This window comes from Emys orbicularis, chromosome 4 (genome assembly GCF_028017835.1).
Source record: "Emys orbicularis isolate rEmyOrb1 chromosome 4, rEmyOrb1.hap1, whole genome shotgun sequence".
NCBI classification, from domain to species: Eukaryota; Metazoa; Chordata; order Testudines; family Emydidae; genus Emys; species Emys orbicularis.
The window spans coordinates 156735651-156758728 of NC_088686.1; the positions used below are offsets into that span (position 1 = coordinate 156735651).

Genomic DNA, 23078 nt, shown 5'->3' on the forward strand with positions numbered 1-23078 from the left:
AATGGTTACCTTGGGGGGCAAACAGCTGTGCATAGCTCTCTTGCAGTGATATAGATGGTAAACATTAATCATTTTACCCTGTATTTATTTATTTGGTTTAGATCCCTTTGGGAGCTGGGTGTCGGCCTGCCGGAGACAGGTATCCTGCTGAGCTGGTTTCAGTCTAGATCTGCAGCTCTGGGTCGTGGCCGAGACCCTGGGTCTGTGCTGCAGCAGGCTAGCATGTCTGGCTCAACAAGGCAGGGTTCTGGAGCTCCAGGCTGGCAGGGAAAATGGGATCAGAGGTAATTTCAGCACATCAGTTGACAGTCCCAATGGGGGTCTCTGTGACCGAACCCATTACACTCTGCACTTGGGTTTCCTGCATTTCCAGAAAGCATCCCAGCCCCTGAGTGCTGTGCTATTCCAGTCTGGGTTGCTCTCGAGCTCTCCTTTCAAAGTTGTTCTACTGTGGATAACTAATTAAATGACCCTTGGAACAGAGATGTGAAGTTGAGAATCTCACCCTCTAGGTGGGTGCTCCTAGCCACCAGCTTATAGAATCAATCTCTCTTTCTGGACCTGTGATTCTTCCCGTATTTTGTCCACTGATCTCATTTGGGGCCTGCAGACCTTGTTGGAATACAAACAAATTAAAAATAATAACAATATAATAATGAACAATACTCCCACCGGCTCTGCAAAATTACATTGCAATGGGCTGGGAATTGAATTCACCTGTTTCCACTCCCCATCACTAAATGAATAAAGAGTTAAACAGATTCAAGAATTGGTTAGGAGTTTATTCATTGCTCTCTTCAGGGCATCCTTCACCTCCGTGTTCCTCAGGCTGTAGATGAGGGGGTTCAACATGGGCATCACCAGCGTGTAAAACACTGAGGCCACTTTGTCTGTGTCCATGGAATAGCTGGAGGTGGGACGTAAATACACGAAGAGGAGGGTGCCAAAATACAGGCCTACAGCAGTCAAGTGGAAAGTGCAGGTGGAAAAGGCTTTGTGCCTGCCCTCGGCGGAGCGGATCTGCAGGATGGTGGAGATGATATAGACATAGGAGAGGAGGACAGTGACAAGGCTGCTCACTATAATGCAGCTTATAAAAACAAACATCACAATCTCGTTGATGCGGGTGTCAGAACAGGAGAGTGCCAACAGGGGGGGGACTTCACAGAAGAAATGATTGATGCTGTTGGAGCTGCAGAAAGACAGCCAAAATATAAAACACTGAATCATTGAATCCACAAACCCCACAGCGTACACCCCAGCCACTAGCTGGTTACAAAGCTGCCTGGACATGGTGACCGTATAGAGCAGCGGGTTAGAGATGGCCACATAACGGTCATATGCCATCACAGCCAGCAACAGGCACTCAACATCTCCAAAAACAATTGAGAGATATTGTTGCACAGCACAGGCAGTGTCAGAAATGCTTTTCCTCTCGGCTAAGAAATTTTGCAGCATCTTAGGGGAGATTATCGAGGAATAGCAGAGGTCACAGAAACACAAATTACTGAGGAAAAAGTACATGGGGGTGTGGAGTCGGGGATCAATGGTGATTAACAAGATCATCCCACCATTTCCCACCAGGGTGATAGCATAAACCACTAGGAACACCCCAAACAGGGGAACCTGCAGCTCCGGACGATCTGTCAGTCCTGAGAGAATGAACTCAGTCACCTCTGAGTGATTTCCCTTTTCCATCTCCTCTGAACAGAGATCTGGCAGCTACAGAGATGTGGGCAGGTGGATGGTGCGGTTGTTCACAGCTTGTCATTCCAGTTGTTTGATAAAATACACACAGTGTAAATACACTGACACACAGGTTAATCATGTCCCACATACGAAGACTCCTGCTCACTAATCCGAGCAGCAAACAGTGACTTGTGACTGCTGTAAGAGAATCAGGGTGAAAATCGTCTCAGTCAGGGGTAGGAGTTGGGGCTGAGGCTTTTAGTGCTGGAGGTCTTGAATTCAATACCTGCTGATCACCATGGTGTGTATGTGTGTGTGTGTGACTGTAATTCAGAATAATAGCACGTACCTGCTGAGAAGAGAGCGATTTGGTGGTGTTTCCCCATCGACAGAAACTGCCAGTTTAGAGCATTCGGGAAGTTTTATACTGAGATGTTTGATCTGTAGGATATTATTCCTGGAGCAACTGGGAATACCTGAGCTAAGAGAGCCATAACACCGAATTAATGCATTCAGTGAACCAAAGCCACCCTCGGTGTAATTCATGCCCTGGGGATTAATTTGGCCCACTCTTTTCTACTGTGTTATTAAATGATGCAATTCCTACCAGACTTCCAGAGTATGAGGTTAGGGGTAGATTTCATCCTGCTGTTTTCAGTGCAAGCCAGGTACTGTGTAGAGCTGATCCACAAAGGGGGTTTGTTTGTGGACACCGAAATCTTTTTGCTCAGAAATACCACAGGGGTGTATCAGATATCACACAGCACCAATCTCTTCTATGGGCCAGGCTCCCAGGCTGGACTTCCCTGGAACATCACCAGAGTCCCAGAGCCATAGTTTAGGGAGATGGGGAGTTTAGTATTTTGATGGGAAACTTATAATTTCCAAGTAAAAGATAATTTCATGGAAAAAATAGTTGAATGGAAAATCCAATTTCCCATGAAAAACACGTCTCATAAAAAAATTTCAACAAATTTAGAATCAAAGGAACAGAAAGTTACATACAGGTGAAATGTACTAATTGTTTGTAGCTGTAACTGATATCTTGTCAGTCATTCCTGGTTTCAGAATCACCTCATTGTCCTGGCCCCAGTAGGTGGAATGTAAAACCTGTAAGACATGTAAGAGTACTCCAGATTATCCATCTATTTATAGCACGCCAATCACCATGGTATTCTATGTCCTTCCCTTGCTAGGTCACTCCCCAAAGTAGGAAGGATAGGTTCACTCATTGTGCTCGATGGAGACCACATGATGACCAGAGGAGCTCAGGAGGAGACCACAGCATGCTACGGACTTCTGCAGTTCACAAAACTATCCCTCTTGCATGCATATTATCTGCACTCAGAGCTCAGCTTTAAGATGCTAAATAAAGCTATGAGTCAAGTAGAAATAGTCATGCTCTCTTTGCAAATATTAATACAATATTTTTGATTATGTACAGTAACTCTCCACTTAACGTCCTCTTGCTTAACGTTGTTTCGATCTTACTTTCCCACTCCATTACAGAACCTGCTCGTTTTAAGTTGTGCAATGTTTCGCTATAACGTTGTTTGGCTGCCTGCTTTGTCCACAGCTGGCAGCCCCCCTATCAGCTCCCCTACGCCCCTGCAGTGCCTCCCACCGATGGACTGCATGGATCAGCGCCTTCCCCCTTCTCCTCCCCCGTCCTGCCCACAGCAATCAGCTGATTTGCGGCATTTAGGAGGCAGGGGAGGGAGGGGGAGGAGCGAGGATGCGGCATGCGGAGTAAAGGGGAAGGAGGTGGGGGAGAGGAGGCGGCTTAAGGGTGGGGTCTTGGGGGAAGGGGTGGAGTGGGTGGGCCGAGGGTTAAGCCCCTGGTGCTTCCACAGTAGGGGAAGCTGCCGCTGCTGCTCTGCAACTTGCTTCTCCTACCTACGGGACCTTCAGGCTCCTTGCCTGCCTCATTGTCTGCAGTGCCACTGGGCTGTGCCTGTGTGGGGTTAGGCGGGGGCTCCTCCCATTGCTTCATATTCAGCAATGATGGTTGTAGTATTAAACTGTTTCTTTAAAAACTTATACCTGTATTAAATTGCTTGTTAAATTTTTTTTAAATGTATATAATGCCTTTTGTCTGGCAAAAAAAAAAAATTCCGTGGAACCTAACCACCCCATTTACATTTAGCAAAACGATGTTAAGCGAATTCAATTTCCTCATAAGAATTAAAGTTGCATTTTTCAGGAACATAACTACAATGTTAAGTGAGGAGTTACTGTGCGTGAAGTTATAAGATGACACTGTATCAGGTTATTAATACATGGTCCAAACTCAGGCTGGCAAACTGGTCTGTCTTAAACAAAGAAATGTGTGCTCTGCTTAATTTTCTATCTAAAGAGTAACCAGAGTCATCAAGCAGGAAGGGAAACAAAGGAAGACCAAAAAGGTGAGGAAAAAGCAGCAGGGAACATCCTTCTACATAGACATTTTGTCTTCTGGTACCAGGTGAAAATGTTTCTCAAAGCGGATATAGGACTATAAAAAGAAGGGGCAAACATCTGAAAGCACCGCTCACTCTCTCTCTCTATCTCTGCCTCTGCCCACTGATTCACCGCATCTGAAGGGATAAAGGAAGCAGCCATTGGACTGGGAGAGGGGTCCTGACCTAAGAAGTTTGGTCAGTAAGACTGCTGAAAGCATGTGCTGAGGAAACGTTTGCTTTGAATTTCACCTTATTTGTTAACTTAGGCACAAGTTGCATTGTAGCTTTTTTTTTTTTTTGTAACCATGTCTGACTTCTATGCCTCCTTATTTGCACTCACTTAAAATCTATCTTTGTAGTCAATAAACTTTGTTGGGGGGTTGTTTTATCGACTCCAGTGTGTTTAAATAAAAGTGTCTGAGAAGCTAAGTTGCATGCATATTAGTGCTGTTAAAGAAATAACGGACACTGTAACTTGTATTGTCCAGGAGAGGACTGGGCAGCACAGGACGTACATTTCTGGAGGGAAATCAAAGACTCGGGAATGTGTTGGGGTCACCCTGCAGTATCACCAAGGGTGGTGAGAGCCTGAGTGTAACTCAGCTATTCCTGGCCAGGCTGCAGTTACACACACACGCTCAGGGTGTGATTTGCCTGCTAGACGGTTGTTTGTGAGTGACCCAGGTGGAAGCCCGTTCAACAAGGCATTGCCAGGTTGCAGGCAGGTGTGACACAGCTACTGATTAGTCTGGGTTGGACCCTGGTATGTCACAGCCACCAACCTAGAAAATATCCCAGTAACACCAAAGGTGTGGTGCTGACTGACAGTAGTGTTTGATTGACGTGAAAGGGTGAGGTCACCACAGGGATGGGCCCATGCACTGATCCATGGCTGCAGATGCAAAAGGACATTGTGGTCATCACCTCCCCACAAGGAGATCCATGGCAGGCCCAGTGATGACTCTTCCCTTCTTCACTGTGGTAGCAGAAATTATCCCCCATGGGGGTGCAGGCTTGGCTGGTATTATCAGTGCTCCAGGGCATGTGGGTGCCCCCTTCTCCTTAGTGGTGCAAAGCTGTGAGGCATTGCAGGGTTGATTGTATTAGGAGGAAAAATGACACAAGTCAGCTACGTTCTTTGGTATAATCCATGGGGGAGGGGTTACAAAGAATGGACGCAAAGTCCTGCTTCCCTGAACACCAGTAGAAACAACCAACAGCCAGCAATCTCTGTATTCACAAACTCCCAAATCTGTCACGTCAGGTCTGTACCCAGGAAACACTATGCCCCTACTTCCTCTAGGAGACATGCTCATAACTCGTCTTCCTGGCTTCTGTGCCTCCCGTGACCCGGAGGTGCCTGGGGCAGTCCTCACTGAAAATGCCAAGGGCAGGGCAGGCTGCAAAAAGGAGGGTATTCCCTAAACTGGTGGTTAACACTGAAGATCTCTGCAGCATTTCTGCAGATGCTGAATCATAGTCTACAAAGTGTGTTCATCCTATTTCTTTGCATGGATTATTTCTATGTCTGGAGTTAGGAGAATAAGATATAAGCGTGTATCACTGATGGAGACATATTAAGTGGAGGCCATTAAGGGTGCTTCAGAAACAATGAACTCTGAATGGCTGTTTACCTGCAAGCCTTCCTGTGTATGTGTGGGCCAACTCAGGAAGAATGGAGACTGGGGTCTTAAAGTGACATGTGACCATGCCACCTGATACTGAAATCCATCTTGAAGATGGTATTTTTTTGGGGGGGGGGTTCCAAACAAAGGTTTTCCACCTTAAGGAAGTTCTATATAAAGTGGGAGAAGCAAACAATGAGTGTCTTCAGCTGGCTGAAGAGACGGCCTCCCCACCCCACAGAGATACCTGCAAGCACCTGGAAACAAAAGGAGTGTAACCACAGGGGTGGGTGACCTTTTCTGACCTGAGTCCAGTCTTTTCTATCTGACCTGAGAAGGATTTTACCTGAAGTAACAACTGGGGTGAGAAGTTAACATTAGTAATTGATTTCTGAGTGTATTAAGCTTCGCCTTGCATGTTTTGCTTTATTTTACTTTGTGATTTACTTTGTTCTGTCTGTTACTACTTAAAACCACTTAAATGCTTCTTTTTATAGTTAATAAAATCACTTTTGTTTATTTATAAACTCAGTCTAAGTAATTGTTACCTTGGGGGGCAAACAGTTGTGCATATCTCTCTTGCAGTGATATAGATGGTGAACATTTATCATTTACCCTGCATAAGCTTTATACAGAGTAAAATGGATTTATTTGGGGTTCAGATCCCATTGGGAGCTGGGTGTCACCGTGCTGGAGACAGGTCTCCTGCTGAGCTGGTTTCAGTCTAGATCTGCAGCTTTGGGGTCATGGCCGAGACCCTGGGTCTGTGTTGCAGCTGGCTAGCATGTCTGGCTCAACAAGGCAGGGTTCTGGAGGTCCAGGCTGGCAGGGAAAATGGGATCAGAGGTACTTTCAGCACATCAGTTGACAGTCCCAATGGGGGTCTCTGGGACCGAACCCATCACACTATGCACTTGGGTTTCCTGCATTTCCAGAAAGCATCCCAGCCCCTGAGTGCTGTGCTATTCCAGTCTGGGCTGCTCTAAATCTCTCCTTTCAAAGTTCTTCTACAGTGGATAACTAATTAAATAACCATTGGAACAGAGACATGAAGTTGAGCATCTCACCCTTCAGTTGGGTGCCCCTAGCCACCAGCTTATAGAATCAATCTCTCTTTCTGGACCTGTGATTCTTCCCTTATTTTGTCCACTGATCTCATTTGGGGCCTGCAGTCCTTGTTGGAATACAAACAAATTAAAAATAATAACAATACAATAATGAACAGTACTCCCACGGGCTCTGCAAAATTAAATTGCAATGGGCTGGGAATTGAATTCACCTGTTTCCACTCCCGATTACTAAATAAGTATTAAGTTAAACAGATTCAAGAATTGGTTAGGAGTTTATTCATTGCTTTCCTCAGGGCATCCTTCACCTCCGTGTTCCTCAGGCTGTAGATGAGGGGGTTCAACATGGGGATCACCAGCGTGTAAAACACTGAGGCCACTTTGTCTGTGTCCATGAAATAGCTGGAGGTGGGACGTAAATACATGAAGAGGAGGGTGCCAAAATACAGGGCCACAACAGTCAAGTGGAAAGTGCAGGTGGAGAAGGCTTTGCGCCTGCCCTCGGCGGAGCGGATCTGCAGGATGGTGGAGATGATATAGACATAGGAGAGGAGGACAGTCACAAAGATGCTCACTATAATGCAGCTCATAAAAACAAACATCACAATCTCATTGATGCGGGTGTCAGAGCAGGAGAGCGCCAGCAGTGGGAGGATGTCACAGAAGAAATGATTGATGATGTTGGAGCTGCAGAATGACAGGCAAAATGTAAAACACGTATATATCATTGAATCCACCAACCCCACAGCGTACACCCCAGCCACTAGCTGTTTACAAAGCTGCCTGGACATGGTGACTGTATAGAGCAGCAGGTTAGAGATGGCCACATAACGGTCATATGCCATCACAGCCAGCAACAGGCACTCAATATCTGCAAAAATAATTGAGAGATACAGTTGCACAGCGCAGGCAGTGTAAGAAATGCTTTTCCTCTCAGTTAAGAAATTTTGCAGCATCTGAGGGGAAATTATTGAGGAATAGCAGAGGTCACAGAAAGACAAATTACTGAGGAAAAAGTACATGGGGGTGTGGAGTCGGGGATCAGTGGTGATTAAGAAGATCATCCCCCCATTTCCCACTAGGGTGATAGCATAAACCACTAGGAACACCCCAAACAGGGGGACCTGCAGCTCCGGACGATCTGTATAATGATAATGTATGTTAAGTGATAAGATTGCACTGTATCATGTTATTAATACATGTTCCAAACTGAGGCTGGCAAACTGGTCTGTCTCAAACATAGAAATGGAAAAGGGTATAGAATAGGGAAACAAACAAAGCCCAAAAAGGTGAGGAAAAACAGCAGGGAACATCCTTCTACATAGAGATTTTCTCTTCCGGTAACCAGGTGGAAATGGTTCTCAAAGGGGGAATAGGACTATAAAAAGTAGGGGTCAGACATCCCAAGGCACACACCCCCCCTCTCTCTGCCTGCCCATTGATTCATTGCATCTGAAGGATAATTGATGCAGCCATTGGACTATGGAGGGGTCCTGGTCTAAGAAGTTTGGTTAATAAGACTGCTGAAAGCATGTGGTGAGGAAACATTTGCTTTGAATTTCACATCATTTGCTAACTTAGGTACAAGTTGAATTCTAGCTTTATTTTTCTTGTAGCCATGTCTTACTTCTATGCCTCCTTATTTGTATTCACTTAAAATCTATTTTAGTAGTCAATAAACTTTGCTTTATTGTTGTATCTAATCCAGTGTGTTTAAATAAAAGTGTCTGAGAAACTAAGTTGCATACATATTAGTGCTACGAAAGAAATAATGGACAATGTAGCTTGCATTGTCCAGGAGAGGACTGGGCAGCACAGGACGTACGTTTCTGGAGGGAAATTGAAGACTGGGGAGTGTGTTGGAGTCACCCTGCAGTATAACCAAGGGTGGTGAGAGCCTGAGTGTAACCCAACTATTCCTGCCCAGACTGCATTTACACACACATGCTCAGGTTGTGATTTGTTTGTTTGTGGACCAGTTGGAAGCCACTTCAGCAAGGCATTGCAAGGTTGCAGGTGACACAGCTGTTGCTTAGTCTGGGTTGGACCCTGGTATGTCACAGCTCCCTCCCAATTCTTTTGTTAATTTTATTTATTTCCTAGAATTTATAGTCCTTAAAACAGAGTTTAGGAGTAAAACTGCAAAGCAATGGGGGCGGGGGTGGGGGAAAGGATAGGACAAGAACTGATGGACTTCAATTGCAGCAAGGGTGCTTTAGGTTGGACATTAGGAAAAACATCCCAAGAGTGAGGGTGGTTAAGCACTGGAATAACTTGTCCCGGAAGGTTGTGGAATCTCCACTGTTGGAGATTTTTAACAGCAGGTTAGACAAACACCCGTCCGGGATGGTCTAGGTAATACTTAGTCCTGCCATGAGTACAGAGGACTGGAATAGATGACCTCTCAAGGTCCCCTCCAGTCCTATTAATCTATGGTCTCAGAGGGAGCCCTGCACTGGGAGGAGGGGGGATGCTTGTCTGAGCACTGGGTAGGGCAAGGGACACAAACCTGCCTACACTTGACATTCAGCTCCACTGTACCCCCCACCACATGCACACACATGACATGGTGGTACCTCTTTGTTTTTCCTCCCTTCACTTACAATTAGTTGAGGATGGAAGCAGTACCTGCTCAGAACCCTAAAATCAGACTTAGAGTTTAATCTTTCCCTGTTTGCTAACCACACCCACATTACCCTTAATACCGCTGGAGCTGCTTCCTGGGATGACTTTGAGATTTGTTCCCTGGAGCATCTTTGCTCCCAGGACAACAGGTGTGCACAGCACATGCAATTAATGTTATTGCCGTGTCTCTCCTTGTGGAAATGGAACACAGAGGGCCAGAGCAGCAGCTGGTCTGGATCACTGTCTCGCCCATGAGGTCTTTTGAATATGATACAAAACTGAGGTGAATGTATTCCACTTCATGTGTTGGTCACCTCTCCAAAAGTCTCTTTAAGTAATTTCCCAGCATTGGCACATGAAAGTGTGTAGAAATGGGTAAATTTCTTCTGGACTAATAATTTATTGTGAAAAACAATGCAGTTGGGGTTGACCTGAAACTCTTCACAGATGTGTTACAAAGTCTTCTAATAGCCTTTTCCCAAAACAATGCATGTGTGTGGGGGGAGGATTTAGGTGCGGGCCGCAAAGCAGCCACGGGTAGGAGGTGGTGATGCTCCCTCTCTTTGTAATTTTTAGCTCAATAGTTGTGGTGTTCACCTGTGAGGTGGGAGATCCTGGTTCAATTCCCCCTTCTGTCGAGTGCTGGGCAAAGATGTGCACTTGGATTTCCTGTATTTACAGAAAGCATCCCAGCCACTGAGTGGTGTGCTATTCCAATCTGGGTTCCTCTCGATCTCTTCTTTCAAAGTTGTTCTACAGTGGATAACAAATTAAATAACCCTCGGAACAGAGACATGAAGTTGAGCATGTCAGTGCCCCAAACTACCAGTGTATAGAGTCATTCTCTCTTTCTGGCCCTGTGATTCTTCCTGTGTTTTATCCAAAATGCAACAGCTTCAATGGGAGAGAATGAGGCCATATCTACGCTACTGGCTAAATCGGGACTACTGCGATAGATGAAATGGTGTTGATCAAGTAAGCCTGGGGCAGACATGTTAAGTCAATGGGAGAGGTCTCACCTGCGGAAGTCTGTACTCCACCTCTCTCAGAGACTATGTTCCATCATGGATCTTTCTCAGGGCCGGGCTACACTAACGCTGTTGGCTGATCTATGTTACACTACTTCAGTTACGTAACTCTCCCGGTGATATAGCACGGTGTGGACACCGCTGTAAGTCAGACCAACTTAGTCAACTTGAAGTAGCGTAACTGAGATCAACTTACAGCAGTAGCATAGACCAGTCCTGAGAACGATGCAGGACAGAATAGAACCGAGTCGCCAGGGCACTGACCGGCAATGTGGGAGACCCACTTTCAAATTGCTTCTCCCCATCAGACAGAGGGGGAATTGACCTGGATTTCCCACATCCCACAGGAGTGATCTAATCACTGGGTTAAAGTCTACAAGGGACGCAGCGCCATTACCGCCTCTTCCATCCATTTTGTCAGTCTGGCCCTACATTATCTCTGCTTTTACATGGAAAAGTATCCAGGAAGGAAAGGAAATGTTCCATTTCTGGTCATGCTAAATATTTCCTTCGACCCAAAAGGAAATTTTTGTCAATGTTTTATATTTGCCAAGCATTTAGGGAATTTTCAGATTTGTTTCAGGTTGAACTGAATTTGTTTTTCAATTTTTTGTAACCACCCATGAACTCGAAAATCAGCTGTTGGCCCAGCTCTATCCATTTCTCACTCACAGTAACCAGAGCTGAACAATTTCCATAACCCCTATTCTTCAGAGTCCATAATACTTTCCAACAGAACTAAGAGTAAGAACTCACAGCTAACCTGCTGATGTGGTATATACATCTAGTATCTGACATGACTTTTTCTTTCTGTTTAATTTATATGGTAGAGAAAACTCACCCTTTCCATATTATTTTGTATTCAGTTCAGTGCAGATTCTCACAGAGGATGCACACACACCATGCTCTCTTTTGGAAATATTACCCTTGTTCTTATTTGTTTGGTTGCTCCCTTAACTTAAAATAAAGGCCATTTTGATGGAAATCACCTTTCTCCTCCACATGCATTGTCACCTGGTTTGTATCCATCTCAACAACAACCCCACAGAGGACATAAAGGGCTGCAGAGTATCAGGAGGGTGTGCAAACTCCCTTTGCTTCAGCCATAGAAATCACACACTTCATACTTGCAACTGCATAATGAAACCAAACCCACTACAAAGCAGAGGGAGATAGATTTGATGCCCCCTGCTTCCTTCCCAATACAAATAGCTCTATGCTTTCAAAGCACATCACAGATATTCACACATGTGCAACAGGTGCCTCCTGGAATTTTGCTGGGGCAATACCCTAATAAAGCCCCGATCTTAGTTGGGGCCTGCAGGCCTTGTTGGAATACAAACAAATTAATAATAACAAGAATACAATAATGAACAATACTATTATGGGTTCTGTGAAATTACATTGCAATGGGCTGGGAATTGAATTCACCTGTTTCCACTCCCCATCACTAAACGAGTACTAAGTTAAACAGTTTCAGGAATTGGTTAGGAGTTTCTTCATTGCTTTCCTCAGGGCGTCCTTCACCTCCGTGTTCCTAAGGCTGTAGATGAGGGGGTTCAACATGGGGATCACCAGTGTGTAAAACACTGAGGCCACTTTATTTGTGTCCATGGAATAGCTGGAGATGGGACGTAAATACATGAAAAGTTGGATGCCATAAAACAGGACCACAGCGATCAAGTGGAAAGTGCAGGTGGAGAAGGATTTGTGTCGGCCCTCGGCGGAGCGGATCTGCAGGATGGTGGAGATGATATAGACATAGGAGAGGAGGACAGTCACAAAGCTGCTCACTACAATACAGCCAATGAAGGCAAACATCACAATCTCATTGATGCGGGTGTCAGAGCAGGAAAGCACCAGCAATTGGGGGATATCACAGAAGAAATGATTGATGATGTTGGCGCTGCAGAATGACAAATGAAGTGTACAAAACGTGTGTATCATTGAATCTATCACGCCCACAGCATATACCCCAGCCACCAGCCCTTTACAAAGCTGCCTGGACATGGTGAACGTGTAGAGCAGTGGCTTACAGATGGCCACATAACGGTCATATGCCATCACAGCCAGCAAGAGGCACTCAACATCTGCAAAAGAGACAAAGAGATACATTTGCACAGTGCAGGCAGTGTAAGAAATGCTTTTCTTCTCGGCTAAGAAATTCAACAGCATCTTAGGGGAAATCATCGAGGAAAAGCAGAGGTCACAGAAAGACAAATTACTGAGGAAAAAGTACATTGGGGTGTGGAGTCGGGGATCAATGGTGATTAACAAGATCATCCCCCCATTCCCCACCAGGGTGATACCATAAATCAGTAGGAACAGCACAAACAGGGGAACCTGCAGCTCTGGACGATCTGTCAGTCCTGAGAGAATGAACTCAGTCGCCTCCGAGTGATTTCCCTTTTCCATCTCCTCTGAACAGAGCTCAGACAGCTACAGAGATGTGGGCAGGTGGATGGTGCGGAAAACCTGTCTCTTCTCTGTAGTGAAGTAAGTGATGATAAATGGATATCAGTTTCTAAATGGACATGGGTACCCGCTCAGGGAAGGGCTTAATCCACAGAGCCAGATGTTCACAGCTGCTCATTCCAGTTGTTCAATAAAATACACACTGCATAAATACAATGACACACAGGTTAATCATTCCCCACACACTAACACTCCTGTTTACTAATCCGAGCAGCAAGATGTGACTTCTGTCTCTGCTGTATGAGTATCAGGGTGAAAATCATCTCACTCTGAAGAGATTATTTGTTAGCTAGAGAAGGGGTGAGACCAAAGGAGTGTCAATCTTTCTACCCTTTTTGGGCAGGGTAAGCTCTGTGGCTTGGCATGTCGGTTAGGGGTAACACTTCCTTACTGTGCTAATTAAGCTTTTTGGCATTTACTGTAGCCTGTATGAAAACCCAGAGACATAATGGAAAGCACTGGCTTCAGTGACTATGTAATTGCCTATTTTTTCCAACCAAGGAGGTTGCTCCTTTAGCTGAAGGGGTAGGATTTGGGGCTGAGGCTTTTAGTGCTGGAGGTCTTGAATTCAATACCTGCTGATCACCAAATGTCTGTGTGTGTGTGTGTGACTCTGATACTGGACAATCGCACGTACCTGCTTAGAAGAGAGAGAGAGATGTGTTGGTGTTTCCTCATCGATAGAAACTGCCAGTTTGTCGCATTCGGGAAGTTTTATACTGAGATTTGTGATCTATGGGACATGATCCCTGAAGCAACTGGGAATTCCTGAGCTCAGAGAGAAACAGAACCTAATTAATGTGCTCAGTGAACCAAAGCCACCCTTGGTGTAACTCATGCCCCGGGGATTAATTTCGCCCACTCTTTCCAACTGTGTTATTAAATGATGCAATTTCTACCAGAGTTACGGAGTATGAGGTTAGGGGTAGATTTCATCCTGCTGTTTTCAGTGCAAGTTGGGTACTACTTAGAGCTGATCTACAAAGGGGATTTGTTTGTGGAGACTGAAAGCTTTTGGCTGAAAACTTAACATTTCGGCTTGGAAATACCACTGGGTTGCATCTAATACCACACACCACCAATCTGTTCCATGGGCCAGGCTCCCAGGCTGGACTATATCCCCCATGATGCATGATGGTCTCTCCTCTTGCTGAACTGCCCTGGAACATCACCAGAGTCCCACAGCCATGGTTTGGAGAGGAGGGGAGTTTGGCTTTTTTGATGGAAATCTGATAATTTCCAGGGAAAAGATAATTTCACGAAAAAAATTGTTGAATGGAAAATCCAATTTCCCATCCAAAAACCTTTTCTATTTAAATTTTCAATCAACCTGAGAAACAAGTTTGGAAGCAAAGGAACAGAAAGTTAGATACAGCTGAAACATACTAATTGTTTCAGAATCACCTCATTGTCCTGGCCCCAATAGGTGGAATGTAAAACCTGTAAGAGTATTACAGATCATCTATCTATCTATCTATCTATCTAATCTATCTATCTATCTATCTATCTATCTATCTATCTATCTATCGCACGCCAATCACGATGGTATCCTATGTCCTTCCCTTGCTAGGTTACTCCCCAAAGTAGGAAGGATAGGTTCACGCATTGTGCTCGATGGAGACCACATGATGACCAGAGGAGCTCAGGAGGAGACCACAGCCATCTGCCCTCCATTGTTAATTTGGTGTTTCTCTGTAAAGCTGGAAATGGCCAGTGTTCCCTCTAATTTTTTCCATCCATGTGCATATTGAATGTTGTTATGTGCAGCACCAATATTGAGGCCGTTTATTGTGCATACTAAACCTAGATATAATGTATATTTTTAAATGTTCATAGGTATGGAGGAAGAAGAAAAAAGAATGTTAAGCAGAGCATCTTGGTAACTATCCCTTGTTTAAAGATGCTTATTTAATATGAGAAGAAAATCAACACTGCCCTTGGAGTACATGTATTTTATCATCCTTTCTAACAACTCAAGCTAGTAAACACAGTAAAATGGGGCATACTGAAAACAGGTATATAAATAAATCAAAGTCATTATGGTCATTAAGTGAAAGCATACAAATATACACCAGAGGCCCAATTAAATAACCTACTCCTACCATAGACCACAATATCTTCAGGGGAAACTGCTCTCAAAAAACGAAGCATCTGCGAGAACACTAGCATGCTACGGACTTCACGAAACTATCCCCCTTGCATACATATTATCTGCACACAGAGCTCAGCTTGAAGATGCTAAAGAAATGAATGAGTCAACTAGAAATGCTCTCTCTGCAAACATTAATACTATAGTTTCTGATAGTGGAAAGGAGAGTAAAAGGCATTCACTCGGGATTATACAATTTCTCTGGAATGTCAGCTCTTAATTTCATTAATACTTCACACACACAGAACAGTAAAAATAAGTAATAAAGCGACACAGATAGCAAAACAAAGCCACAAACAAATAAGTGACAACACTGAAAATATGAAGGGAAGTAAAACATCAAGTGGTTGATGATGGGTATTTTAAACGAGTGTTTAGGACCCAGGCAGTGCAAATGCAACAGAGCCCTGTAGAAACAGGAAAAGTTCTCCTGGTTTCACATTGTGTGTGTCACCAAGTTAAAAACTCAGAGTAGACTGACTCATTACGTTTTTACACGCCGTGCAGGACATTAACACATGGCTTTGGAGTTTGCAGAGAGATCCCTATTTCAAAGAGCTTGCAAATAAGGTCTTTATCCTACAAAACACCTAGTACCCCCACCAAACCTAGTGCTGCTTGCTACTTAAGAGTCAATGGGAGTACTGTGAAAAGCCAAAACTATACCAGATAGCAAAGGTCTGACCTTAATGGTTTCCAATACCTCTCCCCAAACAAATCACTTGTCAGGAGAAGTGATTTCCTTTACTTTTTAGCATTTGTTTGGGGAGAGCTGTCTCTCTCTCCTGCACCACGACAGCCACCGAGCTGGGGCTGGGAAGGAGGGACATCTGTTCCCGGCAGTCACAGCATTTATTTGTTGGTCACGTCTCCAAATGTCTCCTTAAGTATTTCCCCGCATTGGGACACAAAGGTGTCTAGAAATGGGTGAATTTCTTCTGGACTAATAATTCATTGTCGACAACAATACCGTTTGGACTGACCTGAAACTACTCACAAATACGTTACAAATACTCCTAATAGCTTTGTCCCAAAACAATGTGTGTGTGCAGGGGGAGGATTTAGGTGCTGGTCGCAAGACGGTCACCGTAAGAGGTGGTGATGGTCCTTCCCTTTGTAATTTTCAGCCCAATAGTTGGGGTCTTCACCTGTGAGGTGGGAGATCCAGGTTCAATTCCCCCTTCTGTCCAGTGCTGGGCAAAGCTATGTGTGACACTGCACTCCATATGCTTTATGAAAATATGCTTCTGAATATGACATAATTGGAATATGATTTATGCTAAATGCCCCATGTAACATACCATTATAAAGGTTATAATCTACTAAGTGTGTTCATCCCATTTGTTTGCATGGACTATTTCAATGTTTGCAGTTTGGAGAATAAGATATAAACTTGTATTACTGATGGAGACATATTAAGTGGAGGCCATTAAGGGTGCTTCAGAATCACTGAACTGTGAATGGCTCTGTTTACCTGCAAGCCTTCCTGTGTACATGTGGGCCAACTGAGGAAGAATGGAGACTGCGGTCTTACAGTGACATGTGACCATGTCATCTCATACTGAGCTCCATCTTGAAGCTGCTACTTTTCCAGACGGGGGTGGAATTCCAAACAAAGGTTTTCCACCTTAGGGAAGTTCTATATAAAGTGGGAGAAGCAAACAATGAGTGTCTTCAACTGGCTTAAGAGACGGCCTCCCCACCCCACAGAGATACCTGCAAGCACCTGGAAACAAAAGGACTGTAACCACAGGGGTGGGTGAGAACAGGCTGGACCCAGGTCAGAAAAGGCATCTGACCTGAGAAAGATTTTACCTGAAATAACAACTGGGGTGAGAAGATAACATTTGTAACTGATTACTGAGTGTATTAAGCTTAGCCTTTTTTTTTTTTTTTTTTTTTTGCTTTGTGACTTAGTTTGTTGTGTCTGTTACTACTTAAAACCACTTAAATCCTACTTTTTATACTTAATAAAATCACTTTTATTTATTTATAAACTCAGTTTAAGTAATTGTTACCTTGGTGGGGCAAACAGTTGTGCATATCTCTCTTGCAGTGATATGGATGGTGAACATTTATCATTTTACCCTGTATAAGCTTTATACAGAGTAAAATGGATTTATTTGGGGTTTAGATCCCGTTGGGAGCTGGATGTCTGCATGCTGGAGACAGGTCTCCTGTTGAGCTGGTTTCAGTCTAGATCTGCAGCTTTCCGGCCATGGCCCAGACCCTTGGTCTGTGTTTCAGCAGGCTAGCGTGTCTGGCTCAACAAGGCAGAGTTCTGTAGGCCCAGGGTGGCAGGGAAAATGGGATCAGAGGTAATTTCAGCACATCAGGTGACAGTCCCAACAGGGGTCTTTGTGACCGAACCTGTCACACTATGCACTTGTATTTCCTGCATTTCCAGAAAGCATCCCAGGCACTGAGTGATGTGCTATTCCAGTCTGGGTTGCTCTCAATCTCTCCTTTCAGAGTTCTTCTACTGTGGATAACTAATTAAATAACCATTGGAACAGGGATGTGAAGTGGAGCCCAAAGCCCCCAGCCTATAGATTCATTCTCTCTCTCTGGCCCTCTGATGCTTCCCGTGTTTTGTCCACTCATCTCAGCTGGGGCCTGCAGACCTTGCTGGAATCCGAACAAATTAATAATAATTACAATACAATAATGAACAATACGACCACGGGTTCTGAGAAATTACATGCAATGGGCTGAGAATTGAAGTCACCTGTTTCCACATCCCATCACTAAACGAGAAAAGAGTTAGACAGATTCAAGAATTGGTTAGGAGTTTATTCATTGCTTTCCTCAGGGCGTCCTTCACCTCCGTGTTCCTCAGGCTGTAGATGAGGGGGTTCAGCATGGGTATCACCAGCGTGTAAAACACTGTGGCCACTTTGTCTGTGTCCATGGAATAGCTGGAGGTGGGACGTAAATACACAAAGAGGAGGGTGCCAAAATACAGGGCCACAGCAGTCAAGTGGAAAGTGCAGGTGGAGAAGGCTTTGCGCCGCCCCTCAGCAGAGCGGATCTGCAGGATGGTGGAGATTATATAGACATAGGAGAGGAGGACAGTCACAAAGCTGCTCACTGTAATGCAGCTTGTAAAAGCAAAGATCACAATCTCATTGATGCGGGTGTCAGAACACGAGAGCGCCAACAGTGGGGGGATGTCACAGAAGAAATGATTGATGATGTTGGAGCTGCAGAATGACAGCCGAAATGTAAAAAACGTATTTATCATTGAATCCACCAACCCCCCAGCATACACCAAAGCCACCAGCTGGTTACAAAGGTGCCTGGACATGGCGACCGTATAGAGCAGCGGGTTACAGATGGCCACATAACGGTCATACGCCATCACAGCCAGCAAGAGGCACTCAACATCTGTAAAAACAACAGAGAGATTCATTTGCACAGCGCAGGCAGTGTAAGAAATGCTTTTCCTCGTGACTAAGAAATTCAGCAGCATCTTAGGGGAAATTACTGAGGAATAGAAGAGGTCACAGAAAGACAAATTCCTGAGGAAAAAGTACATGGGGGTGTGGAGTCGGGGATCAATGGTGATTAACAAGATCATCCCCCCATTCCCCACCAGGGTGATACCATAAATTAGTAGGAACATCCCAAACAAGGGAACCTGCAGCTCCGGACGATCTGTCAGTCCTGAGAGAATGAACTCAGTCACCTCCGAGTGATTTCCCTTTTCCATCTCCTCTGAACAGAAAACAGGCAGCTACAGAAATGTGGGCAGGTGGACGGTGCGGAAAACCTGTCTCTTCTCTGAAGTGAAGTAAGTTACGAGAAATGGAGATCAGTTTCTCAATGGACATCAATATCTGCTCAGGGAAGGGCTTAGTCCACAGAGCCAGATGTTCACAGCTGGTCATTCCAGGTGTTCGATAAAATGCACACACTGTGCAAATATAATGACACGCAGGTTAATCATGCCGCACACACAAACACTCCTGTTCACTAATCCGAACAGCAAACAGTGACTTGTGACTCTGCTGTGAGAGAATCAGTCTGAAGAGATTATTTGTTAGCTAAAGAAGGGGTGAGAGTAAAGAGTCTCAATCTTTCTACCCTTTTTGGGCAAGGGGAGCTCTGTGGCTTGGCATGTCGGGTTGGGGTATAGTTGCTTACTGTGCTGATTAAGCTTTTTGGCATTTACTTTAGCCTGTATGAAAACCCAGAGACATAATGGAAAGCACTGGCTTCAGTGACTACGTAATTGCCTATTTCTTCCAAGCAAGGAGGTCGCTCCTTTAGCTGAAGGGGTAGGAATTGGGGTTGAGGCTTCTAGTGTGGAGGTCCTGAATTCAATACCTGCTGATCACCATGGTGTGTATGTTTGTGTGTGTGACTGTAATTCAGGACAATACCACGTACCTGCTGAGAAGAGAGAGAGAGATGTGCTGGTGTTTCCTCATCGATAGAAACTGCCAGTTTGGAGCATCCGGGAAATTTTATACTGAGACGTGTGATCTATGGGACATTCTTCCTAAAGCAACTGGGAATTCCTGAGCTCAGAGAGAAACAGCACCTAATTAATGTGCTCAGTGAACCAAAGCCTCCCTTGGTGTAACTCATGCCCTGGGGATTAATTTCGCCCACTCTTTCCAACTGTGTTATTAAATGATGCAATTTCTACCAGAGTTACAGAGTATGAGGTTAGGGGTAGATTTCATCCTGCTTTTTTCAGTGCAAGCCGGGTACTGTGTAGAGCTGATCCACAAAGGGGGGTTGTTTGTGGAGACTGAAAGCTTTTGCTGAAAACTTAACATTTCGGCTTGGAAATACCACTGGGTTGCATCTAATACCACACACCACCAATCTGTTCCATGGGCCAGGCTCCCAGGCTGGACTATATCCCCCATGATGCATGATGGTCTCTCCTCTTGCTGAACTGCCCTGGAACATCACCAGAGTCCCACAACCATGGTTTGGAGAGGAGGGGAGTTTGGCTTTTTTGATGGAAATCTGATAATTTCCAGGGAAAAGATAATTTCACGAAAAAAATTGTTGAATGGAAAATCCAATTTCCCATCCAAAAACCTTCTCTAGTTAAATTTTCAATCAACCTGAGAAACAAGTTTGGAAGCAAAGGAACAGAAAGTTAGATACAGCTGAAACATACTAATTGTTTCAGAATCACCTCATTGTCCCCAATAGGTGGAATGTAAAACCTGTAAGACCTGTAAGAGTATTACAGATCATCTATCTATCTATCGCACGCCAATCACCATGGTATTCTATGTCCTTCCCTTGCTAGGTTACTCCCCAAAGTAGGAAGGATAGGTTCACGCATTGTGCTCGATGGAGACCACATGATGACCAGAGGAGCTCAGGAGGAGACCACAGCCATCTGCTCTCCATTGTTAATTTGGTGTTTCTCTGTAAAGCTGGAAATGGCCAGTGTTCCCTCTAATTTTTTCCATGCATGTGCAGATTGAGTGTTGTTATGTGCAGCACCAATATTGAGGCCGTTTATTGTGCATACTAAACCTAGATATAATGTATATTTTTAAATGTTCATAGGTATGGAGGAAGAAGAAAAAGGAATGTTAAGCAGAGCATCTTGGTAACTATCCCTTGTTTAAAGATGCTTATTTAATATGAGAAGAAAATCAACACTGCCCTTGGAGTACATGTATTTTATCATCCTTTCTAACAACTCAAGCTAGTAAACACAGTAAAATGGGGCATACTGAAAACAGGTATATAAATAAATCAAAGTCATTATGGTCATTAAGTGAAAGCATACAAATATACACCAGAGGCCCAATTAAATAACCTACTCCTACCATAGACCACAATATCTTCAGGGGAAACTGCTCTCAAAAAACGAAGCATCTGCGAGAACACTAGCATGCTACGGACTTCACGAAACTATCCCCCTTGCATGCATATTATCTGCACACAGAGCTCAGCTTGAAGATGCTAAAGAAATGTATGAGTCAACTAGAAATGCTCTCTCTGCAAACATTAATACAATAGTTTCTGATACTGGAAAGGAGAGTAAAAGGCATTCACTCGGGATTATACAATTTCTCTGGAATGTCAACTCTTAATTTGATTAATACTTCACACACACCGAACAGTAAAGATAAGTAATAAAGCGACACAGATAGCAAAACAAAGCCACACACAAACAAGTGACAACACTGAAAATACGAAGGGAAGTAAAACATCAAGTGGTTGGTGATGGGTATTTTAAATGAGTGTTTAGCCCTGTAGAAACAGGCAAAGTTCTCCTGGTTTCACATTGTGTGTATCACCAAGTTAAAAACATGGAGTAGACGGACTCATTACTTTTTTACACGCCGTGCAGGACATTAACACATAGCTTTGGTGTTTGCAGAGAGATCCCTCTTTCAAAGAGCTTGCAAATAAGGTCTTTATCCTAGCAAATACCTAGCACCTCCTCCAAACCTAGTGCTGCTCGCTACCTATGAGTCAATGGGAGTACTTTGAAGAGCCAAAACTATACCAGATAGCAAATATCTGGCCTTAATGGTTTCCAATACCTCTCCCCAAACAAATGCTAAAACTTAATGGAAATCACTTGTCAGGAGAAGTGATTTCCATTATTTTCTAGCATTTGTTTGGGGAGAGCTGTCTCTCTCCTGCACCGCAGCAGCCACTGAGCTGGGGCTGGAAAGGAGTGGGGTCTCTCTCCTGCAACAGCAGCCACTGAGCTGAGGCTGGGAAGGAGGGACATCTGTCCCCAGCAGTCACAGCCCTGGAGTTGGACAGAGTCACGTCTCTTTCCAGCCAGCGCAGCCCTGCACGTCCGAATTTCCCCTCACTCCCTATCTCACCCCACTGCTCCCTCACTTACTCCCTATTCCTCCCAAGGCCACCACCTCATCTGAGGCGTGCATTCTCCCCAGGGTCGAGGCACCTAATTAGGTGAATGGCCCTTCACAACAATGTGCGCGAACACCCAGGCACACACCTTAGAAGGAACTATGGAAATGACCCTTCTGAATGGAATCACTATTATAAAAATGGTGTGTTGGATGATGGTGGTGCAGGTTTTGATAGATGAGATGAAAATCTTGATTTTTATGGTGTCACACGCAAAGAGTAGCCTTCAACTCTCTATGCAAATGCCTTTTATTTCATAGGAAAAGAGCAATTCAAAAATAAAAATGAATGGCCAGGGATTTCATCTTGTAAAATGACCCAGTTGTAACACTAGCAGCTCCTATGCATTGCAAATATCCATTCTCTTCCTGCAGGTCTCAGGACTTGGTTCCTTCCAAAATATGGATGAGCCCTTCCTGCACAATCTCCTACATGGATATGTTCCAAGTGGCAGCCTCTTGTCCCTGCCCAGCAACCTGGTGAAGCTTGGGAAGAGAGAATGTGCATACTCCCCTGCCTTCTAGTGACATCACACAGGCGGACGGGGCATCTTAAGTCCTACATTCCTCAACTTGTGCCCATGAGGATGCTCAGGGCTTCTCTGCACTGTGCCTAGGTCGGGTGGATATTGCTAGACTTGCTTAAAGAGGTAACCATAACATGGACACGACCCATTAGACCACATCCCCGGCTCGTGTAAATGGATGCAACTCCCTGGGAGTCATTGGGCCAGATTCACAGATGTTATAAATCAGCCTAGCTCCATTGAAGCCAAAGGGCCAGATCTTCAACTGGTGTGAATCTGAGCACGTTTTGAATCGTGAATGGGACAACATACCAAAACAGAATCACTTGACATCTTTAAATCAAGACTGGGTAGCTCTCGAAAAGAGATGTTCTAGTTTTAATGAGTGGGCAAGGTTCCATGCCCTGTGTTAGCCAAAGGTCACACTAGAAGTCATGAATCTATGAAAAATCTGTGTCACTTAAATGAAGTCAATGAGCCAATCCCCAGATGGTGTAAATTGACATAGCTTCATGGAAGTCAATGGCCCAGATCCCTCACTGGTGTCAGTCACTGTAGCTCTGCTGAACTCCTGGCTGGC

At 44.5% G+C, this 23078-nt stretch overlaps 4 protein-coding genes and 1 pseudogene across 4 annotated transcripts; all 5 read right to left on the reverse strand.

Moving 5' to 3' along the window:
* The window catches only part of LOC135877972 (up-regulator of cell proliferation-like), a 778396-nt pseudogene that overhangs the window by 716461 nt on the left and 38857 nt on the right, over positions 1–23078 (reverse strand).
* On the reverse strand, positions 763–1698 carry LOC135877452 (olfactory receptor 5W2-like). The gene has a single exon (XM_065402887.1). It carries the CDS (start codon positions 1696–1698, stop codon positions 763–765), a length of 936 nt encoding a protein of 311 aa, XP_065258959.1.
* Positions 7080–11173, reverse strand: LOC135877115 (olfactory receptor 5W2-like). Its single transcript, XM_065402462.1, has 2 exons — positions 11148–11173; positions 7080–8001 (listed from the first exon to the last, which is right to left on the reverse strand). The coding sequence occupies exons 1-2, from the start codon at positions 11171–11173 to the stop codon at positions 7080–7082; spliced, it is 948 nt and encodes a 315-aa protein (XP_065258534.1).
* Positions 11952–12890, reverse strand: LOC135877447 (olfactory receptor 5AR1-like). The gene has a single exon (XM_065402882.1). It carries the CDS (start codon positions 12888–12890, stop codon positions 11952–11954), a length of 939 nt encoding a protein of 312 aa, XP_065258954.1.
* On the reverse strand, positions 17873–20211 carry LOC135877472 (olfactory receptor 8U3-like). Its single transcript, XM_065402909.1, has 2 exons — positions 20184–20211; positions 17873–18816 (listed from the first exon to the last, which is right to left on the reverse strand). Exon 2 carries the CDS (start codon positions 18809–18811, stop codon positions 17873–17875), a length of 939 nt encoding a protein of 312 aa, XP_065258981.1. The 5' UTR covers positions 18812–18816; positions 20184–20211.